Source organism: Centropristis striata, chromosome 16, assembly GCF_030273125.1.
Source record: "Centropristis striata isolate RG_2023a ecotype Rhode Island chromosome 16, C.striata_1.0, whole genome shotgun sequence".
In the NCBI taxonomy this organism is placed as follows: Eukaryota; Metazoa; Chordata; class Actinopteri; order Perciformes; family Serranidae; genus Centropristis; species Centropristis striata.
In genome coordinates, this window is record NC_081532.1 from 36,391,072 (window position 1) to 36,411,917 (window position 20,846).

General features: G+C 42.4%; 1 protein-coding gene across 1 annotated transcript in view; it reads left to right on the forward strand.

Annotated features, from left to right (window-relative positions):
• Positions 1-20,452, forward strand: part of mdga2a (MAM domain containing glycosylphosphatidylinositol anchor 2a) — a 93,529-nt gene extending 73,077 nt beyond the window's left edge. The window contains exons 12-17 of the mRNA XM_059352691.1: positions 1,616-1,636; positions 1,744-1,899; positions 12,061-12,225; positions 12,976-13,106; positions 13,640-13,739; positions 20,087-20,452. Coding sequence (XP_059208674.1) covers positions 1,616-1,636; positions 1,744-1,899; positions 12,061-12,225; positions 12,976-13,106; positions 13,640-13,739; positions 20,087-20,175 — 662 coding nt within the window. The 3' untranslated portion in view covers positions 20,176-20,452. The remainder of the gene's footprint in view (positions 1-1,615; positions 1,637-1,743; positions 1,900-12,060; positions 12,226-12,975; positions 13,107-13,639; positions 13,740-20,086) is intronic.
• Positions 20,453-20,846: the final 394 nt, after the last annotated feature.

Here is a 20,846-nt window from a genome sequence, read left to right on the forward strand (position 1 = left end):
ATATTCAGTGTGAACTGAAAATACCTCTATATTTAAATTCATATTGCACTGCCGGTGTCGCTGTTTCTTCGCTCGCCTTTTTTAAATCTCCCGGTAGACCAGTGTACGCAAGGCATTATGGGTACTCGGGACACACAGGACACACACAAACATCAACAGAAGGACTCTGTCCTCTGGAGGATCCTGGACACCAGGACAGTCCTCCAGCTGGCGAGGACGTAGAATCCTTCAGATTCAGACGTTTGAGGATCCGTCCTTCACAATGAGACGCAGCCACTGTCCTTTAGTTTCACTGCAACATAAATCAGGCTGAGCACAGTTTCATATATGTGGATGACGTTTGCTTGCAACTGTCTTTAATTCTTCTCCTTTAAATTTACTGTTTATATGTTTATATGAATCTGATATTTATTTGTTCTGGCTCCTGGTGCAGTGTGATAACTGTGTGTGTGTGTGTGTGTGTGTGTGTGTGTCTCCACACTGTCCCAGATCTGTAGTGCTAACTCAAAACTAGCACTGCTAACACGCTGTGACATCACACACCACACCTCCTCTGCTCCAGAGAGAGGCCAAGCCCGCAGGCCACACACACACACACACACACACACACACACACACACACACACACACACACACACACACACACACACACATTCTGATACACACACATTTAAGTTCCATTTTCCAAACTCAAATCAGTTTTTAAATTGATTTCCTTCCAGGCAGTTTTAACCGGCATTGTGTGTGTGTGTGTGTGTGTGTCAGTGCTGCGGGCTGTTGTCTCCAAACACAGCTGTTAAAGGTCATTTGGTCAGTACATTAACATATTCGGAGGCTGTGAACTCGTTTTTATTCTGAGACAGTGAATCAAACATGAGGTTAATGTCTGGTCAACTCTGATGGTGCGTTCAGGGACTGTCAGATTCAAGACTCTCCTCCTCAGATTCTGTGGTGTTAAAGCGCAGCCTGGGGGTTTATTGTGCTAACTTGGGTCTTATTTTGAAGTAAACAGGAAGCAGAAGTTTGTGTTCATGTGACTGTGTCCAGGTGTTTCTAAGCAGCACAAACTGAATATTGTGTCTGTTTGAACTCTGCAGATCCAGAGACACTCAGTCTCCTCTAGACCAGTCTCTGGTCCTGGATCAGGACCAGAGACTGAGTGTCTCTGGTCCTGGATCAGGACTGATTAAAGCCTGTGACCCGTGAAAACACTGGTCCTCACACACACACACACACACACACACACACACACACACACACACACACACACACACAGATCATCAATTAGTGCTGGTTGATAACAAAGCACAAGCTTGTTGTCAAATGACGCAACAGCAGCACCCAGTGTGTGTGTGTGTGTGTGTGTGTGTGTGTGTAATTACCTTTCGCTCTGAAAATCTGATTAAAAACAGCTGACTGTGTTAGACCTGTTGCTGGTTTAATTTCTCTGCTTCCTGTTTTACTCTGAAAGGAAACTTCTGCTTCCTGTTTTACACTGAAAAGAAAACCTCTGCTTCCTGTTTAACTCTGAAAGGAAACCTCAGCTTCCTGTTTTACACTGAAGGAACCTTTAAAGTTTTCACTAACCGAGTTTTTGCCTTCTGTCCCTCCACAGCTCCTGTTAACCCTCATCTCAGTGAGTATCTGACCCACAAACACACTATTTACATTAGATTATTATGAGTTTATGTGTTATTGATTGTTGTGTTATTGATTGTTGTGTTATTGATTGTTGTGTGTTAGGGGAGTTCCAGTGTGGCTTCGAGGACGAGGCAGTGTGTTTGTTCTCTCAGGACAAAACGGACGAGTTCGACTGGACGCGTCACAGCGCCGCCACACGAGACACCAAGTACACACCGAACACAGGACCGAGCTCAGACCACACGGGCTCCAAGCAGGGTACACACACACACACACACACACAGACACACACACAGACACACACACAGACACACACACACACACACACACACACACACACACACACACACACACAGACACACACACACACACACAGACACACACACACACACACACACACACAGACACAGACACACACACACACACACAGACACACAGACACACACACACACACACACACACAGACAGACACACACACAGACACACACAGACACACACACACACACACACACACACAGACAGACACACACAGACACAGACACACACACACACACACACACACACACACACACAGACACAGACACACACACACACACACACACATACACACACACACACACACACACAGACACACACAGACACACACACACACACACAGACACACAGACACACACACACACACACACAGACACACACACACACACACACACACAGACACACAGACACACAGACACAGACACACAGACACACACACACACACACACAGACACACACACACACACACACACACACACACACACACACACACAGACACACACACACACACACACACACACACACAGACACACAATTATCTGTAAAATAACTCACGGTGGTTTACTATTATTTGACGTGTTTTGACTTTTTAACATTTTTCAAAAGACTTTTTTCACAGTTCAGTTAAATAGTTGTTTTCTTCTCTCTGCTGCTTCTATAGTTAATTGATCCTTTTTCAGTTTTTTCACTCATAAAGAAGAATCTGTATTTTCCAGAGCTTTCACTGCAGCAGAGATTATAATGAAATCACTTCCTCCTGGCTGCTTCAGTGGAACCAGGTCTCATGAATCTGTCTTTAAGAGTCTTAAAGCGTTGGCAGTTATAAACCCATGAGACGAGAATCGAGCGGCGTCTGTTTCCTCGTGAAGTTCGGGGACGTGAAGCAGCCGCAAGAGCTCAGCTGACTAAATGAGAACAGTTTGACGGACATGTTTTGTTATCTCCTGCAAAGATTCAGCTGCCGGCCTCGTGTTCACAAACCTGTTTCTTTGTTCTGAAGCTTTGAATCGTTTCATAATTATTTCAGCTGAAACTTACATCTTAGTGATGATAATTATACTTGTAAATGTGCAACAGATGAGGTGAGGACTTGTTTTTGAGCTGGAGATGTGTCTGCTGGGAGATATTTACTGATGCATTCAGTGTTTGTCAGTTCCTGTTGGAAAGCACAGCGTCCTGTTAGTGATGAGTTCACTGACAGGAGCTTTTCTACTGCTGATGAACCAAATGTGTCCTGATATCTTGTTGGGAAGTAAAAAAAACGCACCAAACTTCTGATAAATATCATACTGATAACCCACAAGTCTCTTTACTGACACGCCCACTTTATGTGAATCTTTGTGCATCCTGGGGTCCCTCAACAGTCTGTGAGCTGCATAAATCAGGTCTGAGTGTAAAGCTGAGACTCTTGTGGATTCAATGAGCCCAATGTTCTTCATGTGATGATGTTAGTGAGTGAAACTTGAGCTCAGTGTATAAAATGAGCTGCTGTGACCTCTAGGATAATCACAGCCTCATGAAACTTTACAACCACCAACTAGAGACCTGGAGCATTCAGAGGATGGAGGGCTGACACACTAGATTCACTATAAGCAGCAACACAACACAAGTGCTGACAAACAATCACACAAAATACACAAATCTACTAAATGTCAGCAAATTATTTCAACTCAATGAGTTATTTTTGCACTCCATGCCTGAACCAAAACATGTTAAATTAACTGTTGTGTAAACAACAACCAACATATCTATCTATAAAGCAAGGAGCGTCTGTGTGTGTCGATGTCTGTATAAGGCATATCTCGCTGACCGTTAGTCAGGCTGACCTCAGATTTCGTATGTGGCTTGCACATGGCAAGAAGCTGTGCATCCTCGATTTTGAAGAATTTTGAATTAATGTTTCAAATATCATTATATTTGCACTGTTTCTGATCAGACGCCTTTTAGAGGAGCTCCGCCCCTTTGTGTGATAGGCCTACACCTGGTCAGTAACACAATTGACTCTGGATTTCCACCCTGACTCATCTCATCTGTAAGTCTATTTAGCCTACCTATCTTTCGGAGTTTTAAGGTGCGCTACAAGGTTCGATTTTCCAATAATATTTAAATAGTTTCCAGCGAATATCAATGTTCAATGTCTATGTGCTGGATGGTGTGGTACCTTTTGAAAAGTACGTTTTTTATGGAGTTGCAGATGTTGTAGTGTGGCATGTAATGTACAAGTACATACTTCCTACGGGCACTGCGCTAGTTTACATAAATAAAAAGAAGTTTGTACATGAAATTCCCAGTGCAGTCAGTTTAATGACTTGAAACTGACTCAATGAAGGACCCAAAAACATCTCTCCTCCGTTCATTACCCTGAACATACAAGCATTTATAACCAGTGTTTCCCACAAGACTTTCTGAGACTTTGATGGGTAAGTTAATAGGGGGGTCGGGGGCATGATCCTCCGGAGAAATTTTTGCCCTAAAAGCCTAAATTTGGTGGCCTCGCACATTCTTAATGCCAATATTCCATCTTAATCATTGCATATTTTTAATGAATTATTGTAAAGGACAATAAGGGTTCTTCTGTTTTATTTAAGGCATCATATTTTTACAGTCTTCTTTTAAATTCTATGGTGGACTCTGCTAACACATCAGTGTGCTCCTATTTTGAAAGCTACATGTGTTTTCTTTTATTTTGAAGGCGGGTCTAACATGTTCTTACCTTAACGTTGGAACTTGAATTTGAAAGTCGGAACTTGGAGCTGGGAACAACATCAAATATTCTGACATTCGCGCAGAAAGGAACGCACCATTAGCCGGCGGACTCTCTATGTGGGCTGCAATGTAAATAGTCTAAGTAACGGAACATTAATCCTCTGTTTTTCTGGCGATGTTTGTCACTGATGGTTGGGGGGACGGATCGGGATCGCTATGAATCTCGTGTCCCTCGTGCCATCTGCACGCATGTGTCCCCATAAACACCTCCTGAAAGACAGAAAAAAGACAGACAAAAGACAGGAGAGGAGTGGAAGATATTAATAAGTATGATTTTGAAATTTAGGATGCACATCTATTGTTTATAATAATAATTATTGGATGTGAAACCCTCACTGAGGTGAAGTTTATTAGTTTATTATTTAAAGTAAATAACTGAAGGCTTTTTATCCCCTCAGTGTGTTTGTGTGTCTGTGGTGGTTCATCTCTTTCTGTCCGTCAGACTGAGGCGTCGTGTTAATACGAGGACGTGATGGCTGACTGGGTTTAAAAGTAAATTAACAAACAAAACTCTCCTCTCCGAACTGTCAGTCTCTCTGCTGCAGGACAGATGCTGGAGTTATCTCCCCATGGCTGGACCGGCCGGACAGTCTGACAGGTCCCCGCTGAGATGGGTCCTGACAGCGGGTTTGTGTCTGAGACATGCTGCTGAGTCCTGATAACGTCTGTCTGTTGGAAAATGAGGCGATTTATCAGCGAGCATTGGAGTGATGAGACGTCTCTGACAGCGAGCTGATGAAACACTCACGGAATGTTTTTAGACTTTATATATCAACAATAAAGATATAAAGACAAGACAGCAGATATCAGTAGAATGGATAACAACACAACAGAGATAAAGCTGTTTTACTCTGAAAGGAAACCTCCACTTACTGTTTTACTCTGAAAGAACCTCAGCTTCTTGTTTTATCCTGAAAAGAAACCTCTGGTTCCTGTTTTACTCTGAAAGGAAACCTCCGCTTCCTATTTTACTCTGAAAAGAAACCTCTGCTTCTTGTTTTACTCTGAAAGGAAACTTCCGCTTCTTGTTTTACTCTGAAAATAGACCTCCGCTTCTTGTTTTACTCTGAAAGGAAACCTCTGCTTCTTGTTTTACTCTGAAAGGAAACCTCTGCTTCCTGTTTTATTCTGAAAAGAAACATCAGCTTCCTGTTTTACTCTGAAAGGAAACCTCCGCTTCCTGTTTTACTCTGAAAGGAAACCTCCGCTTCCTGTTTTACTCTGAAAAGAAACCTCTGCTTCTTGTTTTACTCTGAAAGGAAACTTCCGCTTCTTGTTTTACTCTGAAAATAGACCTCCGCTTCTTGTTTTACTCTGAAAGGAAACCTCTGCTTCTTGTTTTACTCTGAAAGGAAACCTCTGCTTCCTGTTTTATTCTGAAAAGAAACATCAGCTTCCTGTTTTACTCTGAAAGGAAACCTCCGCTTCCTGTTTTACTCTGAAAGGAAACCTATGCTTCTTGTTTTATTCTGAAAGAAAACTTCTGCTTCCTGTTTTACACCTGAAAGAGAACCTCTGTGAAGCTCGACCTCCAGCTGCGTTTATGGGCTGTGTGGCGTTGCGTGGGGTGGATTTGCGTGGCGTGGTGTGGAGTGAATTGAGGTGGCATGGCATGGCATGGTATGGCGTGGAGTGGATTGGCGTGGCCTGGATTGGCATGGCCTGGATAGATTGGCGTGGAGTGGATTGGCGTGGAGTGGATTGGCGTGGATTGGTGTGGATTGGCGTGGCCTGGATTGGTGTGGCCTGGATAGACTGGCATGGAGTGGCGTGGAGTGAATTGATGTGGATTGGCGTGGATTGGATTGGCATTGAGTGGCGTGGATCGCATGGATTTGCGTGGAGTGGCATGGCGTGGAGTGAATTGTCGTGCCATGGCATGGAGTGGATTGGCATGGAGTGGATTGGAGTGGATTGGCATGGCCTGGATATGTTGGTGTGGAGTGGCATGGTATGGATTGGCGTGGAGTGGCGTGGTATGGCGTGTCATGGAGTGGATTGGTGTGGAGTGGTTTGGAGTGGATTTGCGTGGAGTGGAGTGGCGTGGCGTGGAGTGGATTGGCATGGAGTGGAGTGGAGTGGAGTGGATTGGAGTGGATTGGCCTGGATTGGCATGGCCTGGATTGGATTGGCATGGAGTGGCGTGGTATGGCATGTCATGGAGTGGATTTGCGTGGAGTGGATTGGCATGGCCTGGATAGATTGGCGTGGAGTGGATTGGCGTGGATTGTTGTGGATTGGCGTGGCCTGGATTGGTGTGGCCTGGATAGACTGGCATGGAGTGGCGTGGAGTGAATTGATGTGGATTGGCGTGGATTGGATTGGCATTGAGTGGCGTGGATCGCATGGATTTGCGTGGAGTGGCATGGCGTGGAGTGAATTGTCGTGCCATGGCATGGAGTGGATTGGCATGGCCTGGATTGGAGTGGATTGGCATGGCCTGGATTGGTGTGGCCTGGATAGACTGGCATGGAGTGGCGTGGAGTGAATTGATGTGGATTGGCGTGGATTGGATTGGCATTGAGTGGCGTGGATCGCATGGATTTGCGTGGAGTGGCATGGCGTGGAGTGAATTGTCGTGCCATGGCCTGGATTGGATTGGCATGGAGTGGCGTGGTATGGCATGTCATGGAGTGGATTTGCGTGGAGTGGAGTGGCGTGGCGTGGCGAAGCTGCAGCAGTGTGTTAAACAGTAAACTGAGTGTGAGTCACACCCTGTCGTCTTGCCTGCTGCAGATCCTCCAGCAACGAGAGGATAAATAATGAAATGTGATTCGCTGTCAACACCTGGCCATCAAACCCCGCCCTCAGGTCGAGAGACATTCAGAGAGAGAGAGAGACTCAGCTCTGCTTCCTGCTGTAGAAACTGAGTTCGTTCAGTAATTTTGAGTAATAAACAGTGCAGTAGGAATTGGTGATTTGTTGGGACTATTTTCAGCGGTGGATGGATCCACATGCAGACTGATGTGAGGCTCAGAATCCATCAGAAAAGAACAAATCAAGTGTTCTGACATCTCCTTTAAACTGTCAGCGTCTGTTTTGACTTTTAAAGACGGAGTGAAAACACAAATAAACTCATCACAGCAACTTCTTTTTCTCTCTTTGTGATTTGAAGACAACCTGTAAACAAAAGCTGCTCATTTCCTCTGACATGATTTCACACTTTCTGACAGCCGAACAATTTATTTTCACCGCAGGAGGAATAAACTCCCACAAACAGCAGCAGGAGAACACAGGATGTAGAGTGAGACATGGAGCAGCTATCCCTACTTTTTTCTAGATCTTATTACAATTCTGATTCACCAACCTGTACTTAATGTTGATAACAGTCAGTAAATGTGTTATTGTGTCCTCTTGTGTGTGAATCTTTGTGCATCCTGGGGTCCCTAAACAGTCTGTGAGCTGCATAAATCAGGTCTGAGTGTAAAGCTGAGACTCTTGTGGATTCAGTGATTCAATGTTCTTCATGTGATGATGTTAGTGAGTGAAACTTGAGCTCAGTGTATAAAATGAGCTGCTGTGACCTCTAGGATAATCACAGCCTCATGAAACTTTACAACCACCAACTAGAGACCTGGAGCATTCAGAGGATGGAGGGCTGAGACACTATAATCACAATAAGCAGGCAACACAAGTGCTGTCATGCAATCACACAAAATACACAAATCTACTAAGTATCAAAGCAAAGACTGCTGTAACAACTTCTGAGACATAACTCAGCTGAGAATGGATCATCCACTGAGATCATGATGTTCGTAACGAGCCTCTAACACAATGCTTAGGCCTGAAAAAGTTCAATTATAAATTTGATACATTGTCGAGGGGCGCGGCGCTGCTACTGGCCCTGTATTTCATCTGTTCTGGCATGTCTATTTTATTTGTGTTTTCATTTGTTTTTTAACGAGTGGACATGGCTATTTGAGTGGGAAAATGAAGATTATGCTTGGAATGATTTTGTGGCTGGCTGTGTGCCTTCTTGGATGGCTGGTTGCCGAAGGACAAGGTTTCTCTGGAGGAAATCACGGCGTCCTCACTTACTTGCCTGCTGTTGCTCAAACCCCCAGCAAATTCAGGAGGAACTTTTAACTTGGACATACTGGATAGATATCCTGAATTAAAAAGGATCCGGACACATGGAAGGTCTAAAGCAAAGAAAAGATTTTTCTTTGCTTCGAAGGTTCGAGAGGAGGAATTAAACAAAGACTAAGGAGACGCGGCTGCAAACACCCCCTGCCGGTAATAACTCTTTCTAATGTCCGCACTGAGTAACAAAACAAACAAACTGATGGCGAAAGTCCAGTATGACAGTGATTTTAGACAAAGCAACCTCATCTGCCTCACAGAAAGCTGGCTAAAAGAGGGGATGATGAACCCAAATATCCCCGGTTATTCATTGATCAGGGTGGACAGAGACAATACACTGTAACGGAAATCAGTTGGCGGTGGCATGTGTCTTTTTGTTGACAACTGATGGGCCACACAGTACACTGTTCGGGAGAAAGTCTGCACCCACGATTATGAAATTCTGGTGGTATCCTTTCCGACCCTTCTATTTGCCCAGAGAATTCGGCCAGATCACTATCATATTGACCTATATATCTGGACCAGACTTTGATGGGGCAGCAACTAAGATTGCGGAGGTTTACAACAACGCGCTATCCAGATCAGCTGATCAACCCTGGATAAGTGCTATGGCAATTTACCCGATGCTTACAAATCAATCTGTAGGCCTGCCCTGATAAAGTCTGACCTAACAGAAACAAAGAACTTGTTAAAGAGAAGAGATGTGAACTAAGAGCTAAATTGAAAAACAAAAAACAAAAACAGAGTACAAGGACAAAGTAGAGAAACATTTCTACTCTGGTAGTGCTAAAAGAGCATGGAAAGGTTTAAATCAAATGATGGGGAGGGAGGCAAAGGAAAAACATGCCCCTGTGACCCACCTCTCTCCATCCTGGGCTACTGAATTAAATGTAATTTATAGCCCATTTGATAAGACAAATTTTTGTACTGTTGCACTATGCAATTAAAATGAATTTTGACTAAGCTATTTCAGCTCCTGCTTGACTTGGGTACAGTACCTAAAATTTTGAAAAAATCTAACATTGTGCCAATTCCTTAAAAGCCAGGTGCTTCAGAATGAAAAGATTTTAGGCCCATTGCACTCACCTCTATTTTAGGCAAGTGCATGGAGAGAGTTTTAAGTCGACATATGATTCCTCTATATCGAACAACCTGGACCATACAGTTCGCATATAAAAGTAAGAGGGGCACAGATGATGCGACTGTAACCTTGTTCAACACCATAGCAAAGCATTTACAAGTCCCCATACACTACGCCAGAGTTATTTTTATTGACTTTACATCCGCTTTTCATACTATGCAAATACATATCCTGTTGCAGCGACTAAACAGATCTCGGGTTTAACGGTGGTATTATCCATTGGATCAGAGATTTCCTCTCTGATCGCCCACAAAGAGTCCATGTAAATGGTAGTGTTTCTGATGAGATTGTACTGAACACAGGAGCACCACAGGGCACAATTTTTTCACCCCCTCTCTTTTCTGTTTACACAAACAATTTCAGTATTGATCAAGCATGTTTTCGTTTATTTAAATATGCAGATGATATGGCGTTGGTTGCTCTACTGCAGGAGGGTGATATCGAAACAGAGAACCTGTATTTCAATCATGTACTGAGCTTTCAAAAATGGTGTTCAGCCAGCTCCTTGGAAATAAATGTTCTTAAGACCAAGGAGCTAATCCTACAGAATAACAAAAATATTATGAGGCCAGTAAACATAAATGGACAAATGGTTGAAATGGTCTATGATTTTATATATTTCGCCACATACATCGACAGTTGTCTTACCTTTCAAATCAATACGGATCATGTTTTTAAAAAATATTAACAACGCCTCCACTTGCTACGCAAGTTTAACAGTTTTGGAGTGAGTCAAAGTATTTTAGTATTTTAGAAACAGTGTATAAGAGCATGGTGAAAAGTATTTTATCATTTAATATGATCATGTGGTACGGAAACCTAAATATTAAAGGGAGAAACAAACTGCAGAAAATAGTGAACATGGCCTCTAAGATTTTAGGGAAGCCACAGAAACATTTGAGCTGTCTTTATGATGAATTAATTAGAAGTAAAGCTGAGAAGATAATTAATGACTCCTCCCATCCCATGTACAGCGAATTTGAGCTTTTACCTTCGGGGAAGCGTTCTAGGCTACCGATGGCAAGGAAGACGTCTACAAACAGTCCTTTGTCCCAGAAGCTGTCAACGCTATAAATAAGACCAGAATGCGGTAGCTATTTACCCTGTTTACTCCTGTTGTTTCCTTTGCTGAGGGTTTCCCTGCACAGCAGGTTCTCTGAATAAGGCAATGTAAGGTCTTAGACCTACATTTGTAAACTTGATTTGTACTATGGTGTGCTTTTATGAAATGTTGGACTTGAATGGGTGATGTGTGTACAGTTATTGCTGTAGGTTATTTTATATTTTTCTATCCTTGAAATGTTTTTTCTTTATTGTTTTACTATTTATTCTGTTGTTTTGAGACATGTCTATGGTGAAACCAAAGAGGAATTCCAGTGGATAATAAGGTTTTCGTATTCGCATTCGTATAATTGATGCACCACTTCTTTGTGGCGTCTCCTTCTATCTCCCCCTAAAAACCACATGACGCTCTGAAACAGACCCAGATGCTTCTGTGGCTCTCAGCAGGTTCAGGATGAATAATGAAGCTGGAACCTGTTTTATTAACTCGTTTAAATAGTAAATAAATGTTTTGTGACTCAGTTGTTAATGAGAATTGTTGAAGATAATCAGTGTGTTAATAAACAGAGTAATGCAGCAGCTGTGATCAGGATTAACTGAACAACAGAGTTTAATCCTCCAACACACAAAGGTTAGAATAACTCAGGGGTGCGTGGCCAGTGTTCCTCTGCACTCGTCTACAATTTAATTTGTGAGGATTGTTTGTGCTGCGGGACCTTGTGGGTTAATCTGTGCCGAGCAGCGCAGGGTCACAGGTTCAAGTCCTGCCCAGCTCGCAGCCGCAGATTAAATGGAAAATATGTCAACTGGTTCCGTTTCTGCCTTTTTTGTGATTATATTATTTATTTTACATTTTTTGTCGGCGCATCAGTGTTTTTGATATTAAATACATTAAATACATTTATTCATGTCACATAAAAACACTGTAGAAATTCTCTCTCTCTCTCCCTCTCTTCCTCTCTGATAGAATAATCAGTAGAAATGATGACATCATGTTTTATCTGATGTTTGTGGTGGTTAAATGAAATGACCTCTGACCCTGGCTGTCTTAGGTTTCTACATGTACATTGAGACATCAAGGCCGAGGCTGGAGGGAGACAAAGCCCGGCTGCTGACGCCTCCCTTCAACATGAACGCCAAGCCCTCCTCCTCCTCCTCCTCCTCCAGCCCCACGTACTGCTTCGCCTTCTTCTACCACATGTACGGTAAACACATCGGTGAGTCTGCAGCCGGCTGGGACAGATCATCTCCTGACTCTCTAACATTAAATGCATTAATTTATCTATTTATTCAGTGAGAACTTGCAGAAACAGTTTACATACACCATTTTTTTACTGCACCTTTTGTTGCATTTTGTACTTTTTTTCTTGCACTTCTGCAGCAGCCCGATCCAAACAATATTACAGTAAAACTATAGAGTGAAAAAAAAACAAGAAAAATACTTTTTCATCAAACAAAATATGTAAAGCTAAAAGCAGTAAAATCCCACATGTGGAGCTGTCGTGATGTTTACAACACATTAAAGCTACTGAGACATGTCATTTATTCCTCTTATATTCATGTATTTATGTAAATTAAATGTGCTGCATGAAACGTTTTAGTGTTTCAGCTGCTGCAGAATAAATCTGTCGAGTGTCCACTGAAACCTTCAGACAGTTACTGCAGCGCCACCAGGATCAGGTCAAAGGGCCGCTACAGTTCCACAAACTCTCCATGGGCATTAACTGTAATTGTGGGTAATTTAAACAAACTATATCATAGAAAAATAATACAATTAGAAAACTTTTCAACAGATGTATTTGTAAGTAGAAGTTTATCAAATTTTAATTATTTGACTGAACAACAAAATCATGAAAGTTGAGTAAAATATTACGAAGTTTGATAAAACCAGACTTGTTTCATGTTTAAAGGCAGAGTCCTGGCAGGAAGAAGAAGATTAAACATTGAGCGTGTTGTTCTGTTTGCAGGAGCTCTGAACGTCTTTCTGCGACAGAAAGCTCAGACGGTGACAGACACGTCGGTCTGGAGTCTGACTGGGAACCAAGGGGACCGCTGGAGGCAGGCCAAGGTCAACATCCATCCAACCTCCGCCTTCCAGGTAAAGGCCCTGGCCACCCAACTACAGGTCCCACGCATCCAACTACAGGTCCCACCCAACTACAGGCCCCACCCATCCAACTAGAGCCTCCACCCAACAACAGGCCCGCCCACCCAACTACAGGTCCCACCCAACTACAGGTCCCACCCAACTACAGGTCCCACCCACCTACAGGCCCCGCCCGCTAAAGCAGGCACCGCCCACTTATTCTGCCTTCCAGGACACTTGAATATTAAAAGATATTCACTATAAATACTGACTGATAATGGAAAATTTTAGAAGTCTTAAATTAATTATCTGTCGATCAGTTTATCAATTCATTTCCTGATCATCATCATTTTAAAGTCTTTTAAGTAAAATTCTGTTCGTTTATAAAAACCTTTTCAACATATTCCTCAACTTCCTTTCTGAAGTTTACTTCCTGCTGTCGCTCCTTCACATTAAAACACTTCAACAGGGCTTTTATTGTGAAGCAGCCACAGGAATTGCAGTGTCTGTGAAGTTGTCAGCTTCCTGTCCTCTTCTTGTATCAGATGGTGATGGAGGGAGTCCGCGGCGCCGGCATCGAGGGAGACATCGCTATTGATGATGTCACCATTGAGGAGGGCGAGTGTAAAGACCCGCCCCCCAACAGTGAGTCATCATCCGCAGCTGTCAATCATCTTTCATTTCCTGCAGATCTTCACATGAACCTGAGCGTGGGCATGGCCATCGAGCTCGCCGTGCAGACGACAAAGATCCTGAGATTTTTTGTGATGATTGTTTAAGTAGGCTGGACTCAGCTCTCAGGCTGAATTCTGGTTTTGGGTCGATCCCAGAATCAGCAGAGGAAACTCAAACTGCAGCCTGAATCGTAAAAACATTTATGTTCACAGGGCTGTGTCCACCAGCAGGCAGCGCTATAACCGAGGGGAGAGTGTTTTGGCCCATAACTCCCACATGCTATGTCACTGAATCTCTGTGTGAAGTCCACACGTCTGAGACAGAGAATTGATCTTAGACTATTGTAGCGATGCCTGGAGCTGATAAAACTCTTTGGTGTTTTGTTTTTTAATGGTGTCAAAGCAAAACATGTTTAGACTACATCATTTATCATTTAAACCTTTATCATTTACTTTAATCAGAATACTAGCAGTAGCCGAGGCTATTAAATGTTGTTGTCTTCTGCTATTTACCATTGTTAGGGCCACAGGGCAATCGCACCGAGCACTATTGTTATACTGTGGATTTTTTCTTCTTCCTCTTCCGGACACAATTTCGTCTCGCTAATTACATATCAAAACGTGCGGTTTGATCGGGATTGGTGTGCTATTCCTTTTCTCTACGGAATATGAAGTCGCGAAAAACTGCCCAAAATTTTCCATTGAAGTGAATGGGACGGCCGAAAAAAATGCGCGAAAAAGAACAACAATTGGAGATTTTCAAACGTCTACTTATAATATATATATATATATATATATATATATATATATGTATATAATTTCACCTAGAGACTCCATTTAAACTTTAAACAGTAGACACAAGTCTTGTGTATCGGTGTATTAATCCACGTTTCGATAGGTCAAATAGTTTTTTATCAATCCCTGTTCAATGACCATGATCATTTTTGGAGAAATTGTGAGATTATAATGGGTGTGTATTGCATGGATGTCATCATCGCCAGAGTAGTGGGAGAGAAAAAATTCTCAAATTCTCACTCACAATCCTTTCGTAAAGCTGTCAGAGTTATAGTTTGGGCGTAGGATGCACAGATGCGCCACCAACACGCACCAACAGCCTCATTGGCTCCCATATTAAAAACGCAGGAAGATTTCTGTAGAAAAGCATATTTAACAGTTTTTCAGATCGCTCTAACAAAGCTATTTCTTCATTTTTCTTCACAAAAAACATATGTAGCTGTTCAGGAAGAACTCAGGACGCTCAAAGTGAAGTCGGATCAATGATAGGTATTATTGTTTTCCCAAAAATGCTTTCTATTCGAGGCCAGAAATTCCAGTCTGTCCACCTCTGGCTGCTGTCACTGTGTCGAAACATTCTACAGCTGCCGTTAATTCCGTTGATTGCTCTGCTCTGATTGCCTTTGATCATTTGATGAGATTACAGTTACAGATACACGCACGCAGGCACACTAACATGCATGCAAAACCGCGCACACTAATAATGCCAGATAGGTAATTAATGCCAGAGCACTATACTAAAACTCGTGTACATCGCCTATGCGATGACATCAGACCTCTAACGTTAGCGTGTAAATTCCATTCACTTTCAATGGACAGACGAGCGTCATGTAGGCGCTACGCAGATGCTGCACACGCGTTGTTGCGCATACGCATATGTGACGGCTGCATGACGGGTGAACTATGCCTCAAATACGTGACATGAAGACCCGTGTGACTGTTAAGTACAATTCTACATGAGCGTACAGACACGCTGTGTAGTGTGTGTGGAAATCAAATATCGATGGGTCATTCGTGCTGTGCCACGAGCGAACTTAGCGGACGCCTGTGTGCACGCTCGTCTCAATGTATAAATAATTATTTACTTTATGATGACAATTTTTGAGTTTAACAACTGCTTCGCTTCACAATTAAAGCAGTTCACGTATTACCAAGAGAGACTGGTGAGACAGTTTAGGCTGTTTCAAGTCTAAGGTGTCTGAAGCGTTGGCTTTAGGACAATAACACACGCGTCACACATGTACGCCTGTAACAGCATATCAGGACTGCACCATTGCTCAGGCGCCAAACTGAGGAAGAGGCTGTGCGCATTTACGCACAAGATGTCAGGCCCTGATGATCCACTGGATCATCAGGGCCTGACAGTTTTTCATTTTCTATGATCTGCAGCATATCTACACAGATCAGCTGTTACACACAGTCTCGGCTTCATACAGGATTGTTTATAAGAAAGCAGAATTTATAGATGAACTCCAAGCCCCAACAGAGCTGTCAGGATAGTTTTATTTTCAGGCCCGTTTTTATTTTTTTGATAACAAATTAACTCTCTCTCTCTCTCTCTCTCTCTCCCTCTCTAGGTTTTAATGATATTGAATTGATATTTAGTGATAGCAAGGGTGAAAGGGATAATTAAAATAATTTCAGCTACTTAAAAATAATAATAGTAAAGTGCGACGCTCACAGACAGTTCCCAGCTTTGCGCGCGGACATACAGTTCATTACGTATCAGCTGTAGTTTGGTAGGTTTACCTGCCTGCAGACGCCATCATCGTTATGTTGATTAATATTAAGTAGCCATGTGGACAATGCAGTCTCTTCACAATATGATTCCATCAGACCTTATATCTACACTGTTTAACCCAATTCGGCACCTATGCATTTGGCTTCTGTGCGAAAAAATGTGCTACTCAAAACAATTACATAACATTACATAGGCCTGCATCAGACAGAATTCTCACATTAACGGCAATTGTTGTTTCAGTACCACGGACAGCTCACATGTAACAGAAACTGCACTGATCATAGCTAACACACTAACAACCAGTTAGTGTGGAAACCAGTGCGGACACAACACTGGCCTTTAATCTTTCTGTTGTCTCACGCCAGTGTTTACTTGTACTGTTTAAGGTTGAACTGCCAGCCGTTGTGAGAAATAAAGCACGACGCGGTGCGAGCCGCAAATATAATGACCACCCGTGCTCATCCCACACAGGGTAACAAATACAATTATACATTTATTTCCTTTCTTACATATATGTTTTTATCAAACTTGGCGCGGTGGGCCAGTGAGTAAAATGGGCAGGCCAGTGCCCAACAGTTACTGGCTACGCGTCTGCTGTGTGTAACAGCTGATCTGTGTAGATATGCTGCAGAACATAGAAAATGAATAACTGTCGGGTCCTGATGATCCAGCGGACCTCGTGCATAAATGCGCACAGCCTCTTCCTCAGTTTGGCGTCTGAGCAATGGTCCTGATATACTGTTATAGGCGTACAGGCGTTATAGGCGTTGTGTGTTATTGTCCTAAAGCCAATGCTTCAGACGCCTTAACGTGTGCATGTGTAGACTTGAAATAGCCTAAACTGTCTCGTCAGTCTCTCTTGGTGATACATGGATTGCTTTAATTGTGAAGTGAAGCAGCTGTTAAACTCAAAATTTGTCATCATAAAGTAAATGATTATTTGTACATTGAGACGAGCGTGCGCACAGGCGTCCTCTACGTTCGCAAGTGGCATTACACTTTTCACCCGTCACCCTTCATTATCTGGTGTACTCGCAATATGCGTGCCTGTACGCATGCCTATTCATCAGTCTTTATGCTTGCACAGGCGACGTGGTTAAGTTGTTTTAGTATAGTTCGCTGGCATAAAATATCCCTTATAGCAAACATACACATGCTTCACTCACACACACACACACACGCGCGCGTAAGCGCGCACACTCCTCCTGATACACATGCTTCACACACATACATACACCTTTATGTGATTTTTGTTACACACACAAATGCGCGCATGAGCACGCACATTCCTCCAGATACACATGTTTCACACACACACACACACACACACACACACACACACACACACACACATTTTGAGGTTAAAGGGCATAGGTTGCTGTATAAATAAATACTGAAAAAAAGGAATGCTTGTTGTAGGTGTGCTCCTTGTTTATCATAGTGTACACACACTGGCAGTAGCCCCCGTGGCCCTTTCAGAATTTCACCAGAGGAAATTTTCTAGTTATTATCATTATTTCTCCTTTCTCATATGGCTTTGCCTGGTGTTTGGCGGCTTCCTTCCTATCTTGAAAATGACACCTTTTCTAGTGGTCAGATTTTGGTAAACTTTAAGTATGTTATTAAGGACATCTAATAGGGTTAGGTGGTAAATGGAGTCTCTATGTGAAATTATGCTGGAGAAGTAGACGTTTGAAAGTCTCCAATTATTTTTCCTTTTCGCTCATTTTTTTCTCCGTCCGTACCATTCACTTCAATGCAAAATTTTAGGCAGTTTTCAGAAAATTAATAGCACACTGATCCTGATCAAACCGCATATTTTGATATATAATTAGCGGGACGAAATTATGTCCGGAAGAGCCCCGAGCACTGGTCCCTACAGCTATTGCTCTTGGGGCCAGTGCTCGGTGCGATTGCCCCGTGGCCCTAATAATTACTGAAGGGAAACTGTAAAGTGGCTGTGATGCAAGGTGCTCATGCAAGAAGGCTCACTGGAACTGCACAGATCTTTGTGGTTGTAAACGTAAAAAATAATACGAGTGAAGCTAATAACGTTCAGTTAAATTTATGCATGCTATTCATTTTTCAGAATATATGTACCGTATATGACCTATATTAATGAGTTGGAAATGACATAAAAACATTGCCAAAATGAACATATCTATTAGATCAAATAATCATCTAGTGATATTCTCAATAGCTTTAAATGATTCCTTGACCCAGAAAATGTAGATTTTGACACCAAGATTGACCTTCTGAGTGGCTTGGAAGATATATTGGTTCTCATAGATTTTACATCCCTGCCATCTCTGATCTGCAATCTTGATGAAGTGGCTCCCATCAAACTTATGGTGATGGAGAGCATGTGGAAAAAATGTGGTGCTTTTGTCCGATGTGTCCCCTTTATTTAGCTCAGCCGCCTGACTAGAAGGAGTAATGGTCATTTTAAAGACCTGGAGATTTTGAAAATGGGGCATTTCTTGGAGTAAAATATTGGTAAACTTTTAGTATGTTTGAAAGTACATCTGATACTACTGTAAACTAATGAGAAACCTTTTGTTAGAATTTTTTAGGGTTAAACCATATTTATCTGACTTAAAGGTTAAAAGTTATCCAAAGAATTGTTAAAATCCAAAAATTGTGTGAGTTATAGAGGAACAACAGGAAGTGCTGCACATCTCTGCAACAATTCTTCTGATTAACACCAAACTTGTCTTAGTGTTTTCTAACGATACACTGAGGCTCAATCAGCCACGAGGAGGGAGAACGGCTTCCAGAGCCCCCAACGATTATACCACGTGATTTACACTGGTGAGGCTCTGAGGTTCATGAACAGACAGAACAGAAATACACATTCAAAATACAGAGAACAGACAAGATTAATGAATGAGTAAAATACTGTTTAAAATGACCAAAGCTAAAAACAGTTGCAGGAAAGTCTGCAATCAAGGTACGGAATTGAAAAATATGTTCTGATTGTATTGATCCTCAGAGAGAGTTGAAAGTCATTCAGGGCACCGGTAGTTAAAACAAACAGCTGAAGTTCAGATCAGTCAGCAGACTATGGGGAACTGAGAGAGTAAACCAGTTAAACCAGTTATCTGATGGTGCCCATGGTCTTGTTAATTAAGCAAAGTGGATCTGGTCTGATGTTGACACTCTGTTCCCTGCAACCATAGGTATAAATTAGGGGGGAGGGTGGGTGGCAACCCTCCCAATATGATACTATAATTATTTATAATGAATGTTAAGTTTTATAAACATGACAATGTGGTAAATTTTCTCAATTTAGCAGTAAAAAATAGTGACGTTCTCCCGCTCTGAGACTTGGTTTCGCCCTTCTCAAACCTGTGCGTGCCTACCTGTATAAAGCGTCCTACTGCTAGGTGCCACAACTCACCAGTCAAATAATGTTACCTGAACTAAAGTTAGTCTACTTTCTGCTATGCTGTGTGCTCAGTGTTGACCAGTTATTCCTAAACATTTAATCCAAATGGCTATAATTTAATGGTTGGATTCTGCAAACTGTCTTTTTAATTTAGAATTTCTAGTTAGACAGATTCACTATTTAGTTAACAGGCGACTTTGCAATCATATTAACCATTTAATTAGGGGGTCGTCGGCATCTAGCAACATAATTATTGTTTTAGGCCCTTGCCTGCAACAACACAATAATAACAGTTTCCATCTAGATTAAAATACATTTTGAATTAGTGAATTAATGCTGTTCTTGTTTTTAAAATGATTTACTCCCCCCCATCTCTCTCTCTCTCTCGTTTCAGATCTAAGGTCTCTTGCCCCGCCCTCAGCGCCCCATATATGGCAGCTGTGTGTCACTCTGAGCCTAGCTGTGATTGGCCGGCAGAGGTGACCCCCCCTCTCTGTGAGACGCCACGACCTTTGAATCTTTAGCCCCGCCCCCTTTACCCCACCCACCCCATACTACCAAAGAAGCAGTCAGAGCAACTTCCCACCAAGATGGCCGACACAAAAGGTCCAAAGTTCACGGAGGAAGAGACGATTTAGTTAGCTTAGCATCAGGCTAGCTGCGGCTTACCTTCTCTTCATTTTATCACCAAGAAACAAACGTCATCAGGAGCGAACCAGAGCGGAGACAGTGACGGCCTACATCTCCCATCATGCAGCAGGAGATTATAAATGATCACTTCATTTTAAAGCTCTAAATACTTTCTGATGTATTCTGGATCATTTAGAAACAAACGTTGTGTTCAGCAGGATGATCTCACTGATGAGGTTTAAAGATGTTTGAAGTGTTAGCACAGCAACACCTCGATCACATGACGTCACGTACCTACTGCTAGCTTAACAGCTAAACCGCCTGATAATCAGTTTATTAACCTGATCTGTGAAACTTTACTGGAGGCTGAGAGAGAGTTCCTGTTAGTGTTTAACGTCTCGTTCAGCCTCTTTTTTTTGCTTTGTTTTGTCTTTTTTTTTAATTGCCTCTTTTTTGTCCTTTTGTCGTTTTTTGGTCATTTTATGCCTTTTTTTGGGGGGGTAATTTTATGTTTTTATTAACAA